At 38.1% G+C, this 12594-nt stretch overlaps 1 protein-coding gene across 3 annotated transcripts; it reads left to right on the top strand.

Moving 5' to 3' along the window:
• Window positions 1–802: 802 nt before the first annotated feature.
• LOC122877290 (up-regulator of cell proliferation-like) lies at window positions 803–11545 on the top strand. 3 transcript variants are annotated; one of them, XM_044198649.1, is made up of 4 exons: window positions 1070–1199; window positions 3139–3233; window positions 4420–4482; window positions 4979–11545. In XM_044198649.1, the coding sequence occupies exons 2-4, from the start codon at window positions 3206–3208 to the stop codon at window positions 9676–9678; spliced, it is 4791 nt and encodes a 1596-aa protein (XP_044054584.1). In that variant the 5' UTR covers window positions 1070–1199; window positions 3139–3205; the 3' UTR covers window positions 9679–11545. The 3 variants fall into 3 exon arrangements, with proteins under 3 accessions (XP_044054593.1, XP_044054584.1, XP_044054574.1); XM_044198639.1 differs by lacking the exon at window positions 1070–1199 and adding an exon at window positions 2047–2101; XM_044198658.1 differs by lacking the exon at window positions 3139–3233 and having other exon boundaries at window positions 803–1199.
• Window positions 11546–12594: the final 1049 nt, after the last annotated feature.

Genomic DNA, 12594 nt, shown 5'->3' on the forward strand with positions numbered 1-12594 from the left:
AGCAGCCAGTGTATAAATGCAGCATTTCAGTGAGATAGACTTCATGAAATATTCTAGATGTCTTGTGCATCATTTTATACACATTTTCCTCAAAATTCAGCCTGACATGTTTTGTATCTTTGGAAACTTTGGGATCGCCACTAAAATGTTAAATAAAGTTCAGTGGGTTTGAACAAAGTTTAGCTGCACAGCATGAGTTTGTAATAACTGAATCACTGGCAGATCAATGAGGTTTAATACTTTAATGTATTGCATATTTATAAGTATTTGTTAATAAAGGGACACGAGAGCACAAATGTCAGTGACCCATTTACTTCTAATACTCATACTAGACTAACTCACTTCATGCACACTCGCTCCGTCTCTGTGCTTCATGCAAAAAGGACTGTGACTTCAACTTAGTCTGGTTTACCAACCAGTCACTGTCTGTAATCTTGGATGGAATGAAAGAAATTCAGCACAAATAATATGGCACTGTAAATGTCACTCATTATAACTATGGCCTCAGCTTTCTTCCTGACCTTAAAAGCTTTAAAACTTAGCTTAAAGCCAAATGGGGCAAATGGTAGGGCTACAAACTTCTCTAATACAGAATCTCTGATATTAATTATCATGGAAAGCAAAAAGATTCAACTGATTTCTAAATACGTCTCTGTGTACGCAATATAGTTCACTTTAGTTAAAAGCAGTCAGGATCTTGAAGGAAACTCACCACACTGTTAACACACATAAAACCAGACCAATCTAGCTGACAGAAATGGCTTCCTGTCAGCTTTAGGGAAGTGAAGAAGAAATGTGTCAATAATTTGAGAAATAGACGAGGCTACGAGGCTGGCACTGAACCACATGATGTTCACACCACAGGGCTCCAGGTTGCGACCATTTTGGTCGCACAAAAAACTGTCAACTGTGACTAAACATTTTCATTGGTCACACTGGTGCGCCTGAAATTTAGCAGGTCTGATTAAAAAAATTATGTGTAAAAATATTTTTTAACAAACATCAACTGGATGTGCAGTGGTGATGCGCAGATTGGCACTAATGTGATCCGAATCCCCACTTACACATAAATCCTCCATAAACTAATTATTTTCTCCAATATAGAGACCCGCACCAGCATGGACATTTCTCTCCACCTCTACTGGTCCATGGAGGCTTTATTGCCATTGAAATGATGTCGAGCAGCACAAGCTTTCCAGGTGATTTCTTTATTGTGTGATGTACTGATGTATGAGTGTTTTCTTTAACAATTGGGACATTTAAGCAGCAAAACTAAAAACTGTAGTTATAAACTTGACAGGACAGAGAAAACTCTCCAGAGGAAATGGATTTAAATTTTTAGCTTCTGAAATAAATTTTTTTAGACCGCTCTGATGGAGCTCAGGATTTATCAGGAGGACAGCTACTTTACTCCAAACAATTTCACTGTATGAACCTGACTGTGTGTGTGACCTTTTGGATGTGTAGAAGAACACAGAACATTAGGTCCTGACCAATCCTGTCGGGAGATGTAAATAGTTCGTCTGGAGCCCTATACCAGCACCAGGATTTATGACGATTACAGATCTGATGTTGGTTTGGTCTTTAGTCTGAAGGGTGTTGGCAATGACATGCATGCACACGCTAATTCAAACAGATTTTAAGTTTGCAAATATGTATATTGTTGTCGAGAGAGTTTAATGCACTGCAGCTTCAGAAAACAAGCAAATAAATAAAACATCTTTACCCCTTTTACAACAAATACCAACCCAAGAAACACTGCAAATAAATTAAAAAAACAAGCAAATTAAGAAATACATTTACGAATTGACAACACGTACGTTGCATATAAATGAATTTACCAAATAGCATCTTGATGTCTAATCAAAATTGTACGGTTGGAAGAGCTTGAAGATTTCTGGGGTTTATACCCTGCAAGTTTTATTTACTGATAACATATTAAGTCGACACATTTGTCCTTGTTCAAACTCAGAGAGGAAAGAACGAGATAAATTATAGAAACCTGTTGCTCCAGTGTATGAAATGCTTTCGGTTCCTATGTTCAGTATAAAAACCACAGCAGACACACACAGCCCCACAGTTTCCTGCCGCCTGATGTCCGGTAAGCTTCAGTCAAACTTTAAATCCTGGAACCATTTTACTGTTTTGTACTTCTGAATTTTCATCCAGATATATTGCAGATACTTACCTATAGTTAGTCAAATCCTTTACACTCAGATTGCACGTCATTGTATCCAATCAATGACAGAGAAAGGATACTGTGTGTGTGCAGTGTTTTGACTTATCTGATTTGATTGTCTGCAACTGATCTGCAATCATCAAGAATTCAGTGTTTGGTTCTGTGAAACTAAAGAGGCAATATTTACTTTTTCCTCTGGGTCTGAAAGCACAGGGGAGTTAAAAGTTAAGGAAAAGTTAGACCATGTCTACACTGAACACAGAAGGACAAACGCCTGCAGGTACACTCCCACTTAGAATACCTACAATCTAATCAATGAAAGAAATTCTGAACAAATAATATGGCACTGTAAATGTCACTTATTATAAGTATGGTCAGCTTTCTACCCGATCCTAAAAGCTTTGTCTTAAAGCCAAAGTGGGCAAATGGTTGTGCTACAAACTTCTCTAATACAGAATATCTGATGTTAATTATCATGGAAAGCAACAAGATTCAACTGATTTCTAAATATGCACAATATAATTGACTTATTACTTAAATGCAGTATTATATCAGGATCTTGAAGGAAAGGTAACTCACACACATAAAACCAGACCAATCTAGCTGACAGAAATGGCTTCCTGTCAGCTTTAGGGAAGTGAAGAAGAAATGTGTCAATAATTTGAGAAATAGACGAGGCTACGAGGCTGGCACTGAACCACATGATGTTCACACCACAGGGCTCCAGGTTGCGACCATTTTGGTCGCACAAAAAACTGTCAACTGTGACTAAACATTTTCATTGGTCACACTGGTGCGCCTGAAATTTAGCAGGTCTGATTAAAAAAATTATGTGTAAAAATATTTTTTAACAAACATCAACTGGATGTGCAGTGGTGATGCGCAGATTGGCACTAATGTGATCCTAATCCCCACTTACACATAAATCCTCCATAAACGAATTATTTTCTCCAATATAGAGACCCGCACCAGCATGGACATTTCTCTCCACCTCTACTGGTCCATGGAGGCTTTATTGCCATTGAAATGATGTCGAGCAGCACAAGCTTTCCAGGTGATTTCTTTATTGTGTGATGTACTGATGTATGAGTGTTTTCTTTAACAATTGGGACATTTAAGCAGCAAAACTAAAAACTGTAGTTATAAACTTGACAGGACAGAGAAAACTCTCCAGAGGAAATGGATTTAAATTTTTAGCTTCTGAAATAAATTTTTTAGACAGCTCTGATGGAGCTCAGGATTTATCAGGAGGACAGCTACTTTACTCCAAACAATTTCACTGTATGAACCTGACTGTGTGTGTGACCTTTTGGATGTGTAGAAGAACACAGAACATTAGATCCTGACCAATCCTGTCGGGAGATGTAAATAGTTCGTCTGGAGCCCTATACCAGCACCAGGATTTATGACGATTACAGATCTGATGTTGGTTTGGTCTTTAGTCTGAAGGGTGTTGGCAATGACATGCATGCACACGCTAATTCAAACAGATTTTAAGTTTGCAAATATGTATATTGTTGTCGAGAGAGTTTAATGCACTGCAGCTTCAGAAAACAAGCAAATAAATAAAACATCTTTACCCCTTTACAACAAATACCAACCCAAGAAACACTGCAAATAAATTAAAAAAACAAGCAAATTAAGAAATACATTTACGAATTGACAACACGTACGTTGCATATAAATTAATTTACCAAATAGCATCTTGATGTCTAATCAAAATTGTACGGTTGGAAGAGCTCGAAGATTTCTGGGGTTTATACCCTGCAAGTTTTATTTACTGATAACATATTAAGTCGACACATTTGTCCTTGTTCAAACTCAGAGAGGAAAGAACAAGATAAATTATAGAAACCTGTTGCTCCGGTGTATGAAATGCTTTCGGTTCCTATGTTCAGTATAAAAACCACAGCAGACACACACAGCCCCACAGTTTCCTGCCGCCTGATGTCCGGTAAGCTTCAGTCAAACTTTAAATGCTGGAACCATTTTACTGTTTTGTACTTCTGAATTTTCATCCAGATATATTGCAGATACTTACCTATAGTTAGTCAAATCCTTTACACTCAGATTGCACGTCATTGTATCCAATCAATGACAGAGAAAGGATACTGTATGTGCAGTGTTTTGATTGATCTGATTTGTCTGCAACTGATCTGCAAGAATACAATGTTTTTGATTATATGAAAATAACAGTGGTTCTGTGAAACTAAAGAGATAATATTTACTTTTTCTTCTAGGTTTCAAAGCACAGGGGAATCAGACCATGTCTACAATGAACACAGAAGGACAAGAGCATGCAGGTACACTCTGACTTAGAATATGTTAATTATTCATTCAACCTTTATTTGTACACACAAATGGAATTTTTGTAGGATGTAATTTAGTTTTTTATTAAGTCTAAACATAACCTAGGCTGTTTGAGTCACATAGATAACAAAAAGTGACACTTTGGGTTGTGAGGAGAACATTTGAGGCCCCACTTGCATAAAATCCCAACATCAACATGGATGATTTATCTATCCAGTAAAGAAACGGTCACCAACCTTTTCCAAGCACAGATCATGACTTTTTTCATGTTCTGTCAAGAAGAAAATAAGGTACAGCATTAAAGGCACCAAGTGCAGTTTTTGACCACAAGTAACTGGAGCAGTGATTGCACATTTGAAATGTAGTAGTTGTAATAGTTACAGCATGTTACTCGAAAATCTCTCTCACACACACACAAACATCCACATACAATCCAATAGGGGCTGCCAGTTATTACTTTCTCAAAATGATCTTCTCTTTCCTTGACAGTCCTGTTAAACTTCCTCTCCAAACTGGGACTGAAGGAATTTCATCCTAACAAGCTCACTCTTCGGTCTCTCATGGAGATCAACAAAAACAACATATATGAAGAAGATGTTTTATCACTGGAGGAAATACCACAGTGGTTTCTCAGAAAACTATTTAAAATCAATGCTGAATGCAGGAACTGCCCACAATTATCAAACAATGATGATGACGACGACGACGACGACGACGACGACGACGACGACGACGACACGGATCTCCTAGACCTTCCCACTGCTGAGGATAATGAGGTTAACCCTCTTGATCTCATAGCAGCACTCTTCCTTTGTGCTGACAGCTTCTTGCAACAGGAAATGGCCCTCAAGATGTCAATGTGCCAGTTTTCTGTCCCACTGCTGTTGCCCCATGGCAATAACAGTCAGTGTACCCTGATGCTGTGGGCTCTGAGAGACATCGTCAAAGAGTGGCGTCCACATGATTTGTCTGAATCGAGAGGGTTTGTTGAAGACAACATTGTTCAAGCAAATATACCCTTCTATTCCTTTGTGAGGCTGAAAAACTGTAGTTTATCCAAGTCCCAGATTTTGAATCATATTCTCAGCCGTGGCCAGCAGAATCACAATATGTTCATACACAGAGACATGAAAGGAGGAGCACATGAAAGGAAAATTGCCAATGGATTGGTAGAGGTTTGCTGGTACCTTCCCTGTGGCAGACAAAATCTTGACATATTTCCAAAACCAGTTGCCTTCGCCAATCTGAGAGGAGACATTGGTCAATCACTCGCACAGTTCAGGTTTCTTTTTCAAGTGTCAACTGCTACCTTTGTATTTCTGGACAAAGTTGAAGAAAATGAGCACAAGATTCTGACTTCTCTTCAAGAAGTGAGCTTGAAACTATTCTTCGTTGTTAATCGCAAGGCGCCGAATGCTACAGAGGATAAGATGTCTGTCAAGACAACACTGAAAGAATTAGATTTACCAAAGAGCAGTGTGAAAACCAAAGTTCCAAGCGTAAATGTTGCAGAGTTTTCAGAGAAACTCTGCGGAGCCATCGAGAACTCATTGACAGATGTACACACTGGAATGAACATTGAAAATATGGTTGAAACGGCTGTTGAACTTGGTTTGTCTGTGGACGAAAGCAAAACCAACGAACAAAAGAAGGCAGCTGAGGAGATTGTTAAAGGAATTGGGGTGCGGAGTATACCAGACTACAAGAACCAACAACTTCCTTTGCAAGGCGTTAACTGGAAAAGGTTATCACAGATTGAAATGGAAGAATGTAGGTTTAAAAAAGCTGGCGATGTAGGACTGGAAGAATATAAATCTCAGCTACAGGCAGAAAAACAACAGATTATGAAGGAGCTTGGCAAACACAAACTGTCAGCTGCTATGAAGAGTTTTATTGAAAACTTATCCAGAAGTGACAAAGAGAAAAGAGATCTTTTCCTTAAGTGGTTGAAAATTAAACTGAATGCACATTTGCAGTCTGTCATTAAAGCATCTTTACTGCATTACAGTAAGCACTGCAACAAAAAGGAGAAAGACGTGAAAGAGATTGCAGAGTTGGATCAGGCGTTGCTGGCTAGCTCTTTAGGAATAGAGCATTACATGAGAGAGATGGGACTGATCTATGAGGTTTCCTTTCAATCACAAGACACTGCTGGTAAAATGTCTCATCTCCCTGGTTTGGCTGCTGAAATGCTGCTGGATGGGTATCTTTTAGAGCTCTTGGATGGAGATGCTTCCAACATCCCAGAGAGATGGGTGACAGATGTATTAATGGAGCTTCACAAGAAGGTTGGAGAGAAGAGCAGACTGTTGGTACTGACTGTGTTGGGTGTTCAAAGTACCGGGAAGTCGACACTCCTCAACACCATGTTTGGTGTGCAGTTTCCTGTCAGCAGTGGCAGATGCACGAGAGGAGCTTATATGCTCTTCCTCAGAGTGGGTGAGGATATGCAATGCAAGCTGAACTGTGAGTTTGTAGTTCTCATTGACACAGAAGGTCTTAAGTCTCCTCATTTGGCACAACTAGAAGACAGTAATGAGCATGACAACCAGCTGGCAACCTTTGTCATCGGGTTAAGTGATGTTACCGTTATCAATGTTGCAATGGAGAACTCAACAGAAATGAAAGATGTCCTGCAAATTGCAACCCATGCATTCTTGAGAATGAAGGAAATTGGTAAAAAGCCAGTTTGTCATTTTGTGCACCAGAATGTTTCTGGAGTCTCAGCTCATGCAAAGACCAAGACCGAAAGAAAACATCTCTTGGACCAACTCAATGAAATGACTCAAATTGCAGCTGAAATGGAAAGGCAGCCTTCTATAAAGGCATTCACAGATGTGCTGGACTATGACATGGAAAAAAACAACTGGAACATCCCAGGACTCTGGCAGGGGACTCCACCAATGTCACCAGTGAACACAGGTTACAGTGAAGCTGTAGCAGATTTCAAGAAAAATCTTTTGGAGACAGTGAAAAGTGACAGAAACGATAATGTCTCACAGATCCCAGAGTTTTTAGAATGGATGAGAAGTCTGTGGAAAGCAGTCAAATATGAGAACTTCATCTTTAGTTTCAGAAACACTCTTGTGGCCTATGCGTACGACAACCTTTGCCAAGAGTTCAATCAGTGGGAATGGGAGTTCAGAAAAGAGATTCTCTCCTGGCAGACAGCAGCAGAGTTTGAAATCGTAAATGCTGACAACAAACCTGAGCTCCATCATGTCAATAAATTGGTTGAATCAAAAAAATCACAGGTGTTGGACAAAATAGCAGACCAACTAACAATAATGCAGCAGAAACTTCAGGAATACTACAAAAGGAAAGACAGACATGTGTGTCTGATAGAGAAATACAAAACTGAATTTTTCAACAGTATCAGAAGTCTTGCAAATGAAATCCAACATTCAGTAAACAATAAATTGGATTGTGCACTTGAGCTAAGAAAAAGTTCAAAAGAGGTTCAGGACATTCAAAGAAAACACAGAGAAGTGATTGAAGAACAAGTTATGAAACTCTTGAGCGACTGCAAACACCGCACACTGTCTGAAGAAGAATTGGAAAATGAGTTTGAAAAGATGTGGGCTGAAGTCACTGAAAATGTGACTGGCCTGAAAGAACAAGATATATCTGCAAGAATCCTCGAACAGTTGAGAAAAAATGTCTTAAATCGTAACGTCAATGAGGAATTACAGAACATTGGAGACCTAAAAGAAATTGTGAAGGGTCCATTTAAGGCCAAAACTGAACACGTAAAAACATTTAAAACTGAAATTACAAATATGTTCAAGAAAAAAGAAACAAAGAGAGAGTTGCAGAGCTTTGCAGACGGTGTCATTGAGTCTTGTAAACGGTTTGTACTTGAAACTGCAAAAACAAACACAGATTACAATGATTGTTTTACAAAGGAGCTTCTGGAAAAAGTAGATGAGTCCTTTAAACAATGCAGAATGTGTTACAAGCCCAAGTTTGAGATCGACCTGAAACTTCACATTTGTGGCATTGCCTCAACAGAGTTCCTTCACATGCACAGAGAATTCTTGAAAGATAGGGATCCCAAAATTCAGCTGGAGAAGTACAAGCCACAGTACTTGTTAGATTTTCTCGATTTATACAAAGAGAGAGATCACTGCCAACGCAAAGCAGCTGATTATGTCAGATGTTGTATCAAGCCTGCTGTTGAAGAGTTCATCAGTAGATCTCTGGGAGTACACATTGTGGATGAAATTTTGACAAGTTGCCATTCAGCAGAGTACAGTTCCCGCTCCTTTTTCCAGTACAACATTCAGGAAGAGTTGCTGCGAAAGGACGATTTTGACAGTTTTGTCAAGTACATTTGTAATTATGAAATATATGTTAAGGATTGGATATTTCAGCAGATCCTGCAAAACATGTCAAAGGACAAGACTCTGTGCAAACTGAAGAACAGGAATCTGCAAGTCATAGTTCAAAAAATTACAGAAGCAACAGAACGGGCCTCAAAAGGAGAGGGTGGTGTTCTGCTGCCAGACGACCAGAAAAGCATCGCACAGCTCATCAACAACATGCGCAAATATTTGATCAAAGACGTCTCACTTTCAGTGGAGGCTGAAAAAACCACCCTGTTTCAAATCCAAAGCACATGCCATCCGTTTAAAAGGAGCCTCATTACATCATTGAGTGAACTGAAGGAACAGCTGCATGAGAAGTTCTCAAGCTCTGAAGACATCACTGAGACTCTGAACAAACTTCCAATCAAACCACAAGCTGAGCTTTTCAAGCGGGTGTTTGGCTGTGGACAACAATGTCCATTTTGTAAAGTTCCTTGTGAGGCTGGAGGCAAAGACCACAGGACACATCACGCAGCTCTTCATCGGCCAAAAGGTTTTGGTGGATATAAGATTGTGGACACTCAAAAGCTGGTTGAAACACTGTGTACAACGGATGTGCAAGGTGAACGTAAATTCAGAAACACAGACACTAAAGGGAAGTACCATCCTTACAAGGAATACGCCAAGTACTATCCAGACTGGCACATTCCTCCAGACTGCACCATAGAGGCATCTGACTACTGGAAGTATGTCATGGTAAAATACAATGACAGATTTGCCCAAAAATACAAAGCAAAGCCAGCTGGTGTTCCAGAGGCCTGGAGGAGCATCACAAAGGCACAAGCACTGAAGGGATTAAAGGATGCCTTCAACATAAAGTGAACGACATACAATCCTGACAAATATCTTTAAACAAAACAACGCTCAATCATAAACAAATGTATAGTTTGGAGAAAGCCAAAGGATGGTGGACTGAACCCGTTAGGGCAGCAGAACAATCAGTCAAGTTAAAGACAGATCAATACGGTTTAAAAAATGATCAACTTGGCTGAACCCTTGTCTTTACTTAGAAAACTAGAAGTCGTCAGCCGAATTCAGTGTAATGAGAAACAACTCAAATGTTTTAGAACCTGTGCATGAAATTATTTAAGCATGACAGAATTAAAAGCATACAAGATTTCATGTTTTATTTGTAAGTGTCTGTTGTTTTGTTAGTGTAACTGATTTTGTGGCTCAAACTCAAATAAGGACTAAACCAGCGACTGCCAGTGAAAACTGTGGTATCCTTTGGTCTGGTGAACATGATGAATGATCAGCTGAACAAGTTTCAGACAAGCTGAAAGGCTGGAAACCGTTATGTCAGACTTTTAAACATGTTATATACTGTTTCTTGTTTGTTTTTTGTTTGAAGATTACAAATGTTTTGCTTTTTTTATCAATTTTCTATAGACCCGCATGCATAATGACTGGTGTGGTTTTTATTTTTTGGTTTGTTAAAATATTTTTTTCCTTTTTTTTCAAGATGCGACATTTCTACATGTATAATGACTCGTGTGCACAATTATGATGTTATATATTAATTATGATTTTGTTTTTTGATTACAACTCTTTGTTTAGAGTTTTCTTTGTTCATATTTTTATATGCATTATAACCAGTGTGCACAATAATGATGACGACAGTGATAATGAGGATTTCCTACAAAGACCATGTGGAAAAGATGTTTTGTAACGGATACGTCAGCATGGTTCATTCATTGCTTCACAGTTGGCTTTCTAATCGTTACTTGCAAAGAAAAACAAGAAATAAAAAATGATGTGTATTTGTTACCAGTCAGTACATAACAAAGACTTTTGATGCTGACTTGCTTACTTTCCTTTTTTTTCTATTATTCTTTTAAATAATAATATGGTTATCAAACTAATATAGTGACTAGTGTGCACAACAATGATGATGATGTAGGCCTCTGTGGAACAAAAGCTTGGAGAGTAAATAAATCAGCATTAGTTGGATTTTTGCTTCATGCACACAGACTGTGGCGTCCTTTCAAGTGTTGTTAATGATTGACTCATGATTTTCATTATTTTAGACAGAAGATGTGTTGAACAAGTAACAAATAAGTTAAAAAGCTGGAAATGGTTTTATCTCTGACTTAAACATGTCTTGTTTTTTTTAATTATTTTTGATGATGACAAAAGTGTTTCCCTCGTTCGTCTTGCTACACAGCTCTGTGCATAATAACTAGAGCCAAAGATAATGAGGCTGATGTTGTTGATAATGATGTTGAAGTACAAAGGCCATGTGAAACAGATGCTTTCTAATATGTCATCATTATTCTTTAATATTTTTTTCTGTTTGATTTCCAATAGGAACATGCATGACACACATTTGATAAAAGTCAGTGAATAAGAAATGTATGTTGCTGTGACTGGCTTTGCTGTTCATGTTTAAATAAGGTCTGAATCCGCCAACAGCAGGTAACACTGCGGCATCCTCTTGTCTGTTGACCATGTTGAACTTCAGACCGATGATGAGTTGAACAAACTACAAGAAAGTTGCTATATTTGTCATATTTGTTAACATTTTCTGTAGTTTTTTGGTTGAATTTTGATTATTACAAATGTTTATTTTTTCCTTTTTTTCAAGTTGATAAACAGTACAGTTATGTGCACAATGACGAGTGATAACGATGATTTATATGCAAAGATCATGTGGAAAAAATTGAAATAAATATAATATTTTAAAAAAGAATGCTTAAAGTCACTACTGTCAATTTCAAATTTGATAAGATATTGGGTATACATTTTTTTCTACAAATGTATTTCTTTACTTTTTAATTTTTCAAGCCATAACCAAAGATGCTACACTTCTGTCAACAATCACTGTTTCCAACTGTCAGAAGCAGAAGCAGAAGAATTATGGGATAACAGTGTCTATCAACACCAGTTAATAATAATCATTTATTTTATTTGTAAAGCGCTTTTCTGGACCCAAAGCGTCAAACAGACAGTGATGCAAAACAAAAACAGTGCTTAGATTTATATTGTATACAATTAGGACACAATGTTAGAAAATAGGATTTACAGAGTGATATTATTATATGTGCAATTCAGCCTTCTGCCACTTGAGAGCACAAGAAATCAGAAACTGAAACACACAATCACATTAAAGTGTCAGGTCCCACAGCAAGGAATCGCTGGCAGATTTGCTCACTTGTTTTAACTTTTAATTATCATAAACTGACCAAAATGACTTGATAAGATGCTGTGTGTAGGTTGCACCAAATACTATATGGGACATAAGGTCTGCACTAACACACCACTCACTTACCATTTGGGAAAACAGCCACGAGGGGGCACTCAAAGCACACGCAGTCCACACTGAATCCACAATCTGTTCAACAAACACAGCTAGACAGCATTGTTTAGCCACACCACGACAGAAGCTGGCTCCTAAAATATATGCTTATAAAAAGGTTAGAAAAGCACCATCTGCAACCTTTCTCTGCAAGAAACAACATCATTCATGACTGCAGAGTGATAATGTACCTCACTATCATAAGGGGATCCTCTTTGTATTTACTTGGAAATTCAGCAATTAGCTGCTAATGTGTAACTAAAAGCATCCGACTGGCTTCGCTGTCAAGAAACTGGAATGTTATGATGTGCAGTTTCACGATTTTCACATTTTATGGCCCAAACCGATTCATTTATTAACTGAGCAAATAATCTGCAGATTAATCGATAATAAAAATGATCATTAGTTGCAGCTCTGGTTACTTTTACGTTAATTCATGTCTA

The sequence above is a fragment of the Siniperca chuatsi genome, linkage group LG1 (genome assembly GCF_020085105.1).
Source record: "Siniperca chuatsi isolate FFG_IHB_CAS linkage group LG1, ASM2008510v1, whole genome shotgun sequence".
NCBI classification, from domain to species: domain Eukaryota; kingdom Metazoa; phylum Chordata; class Actinopteri; order Centrarchiformes; family Sinipercidae; genus Siniperca; species Siniperca chuatsi.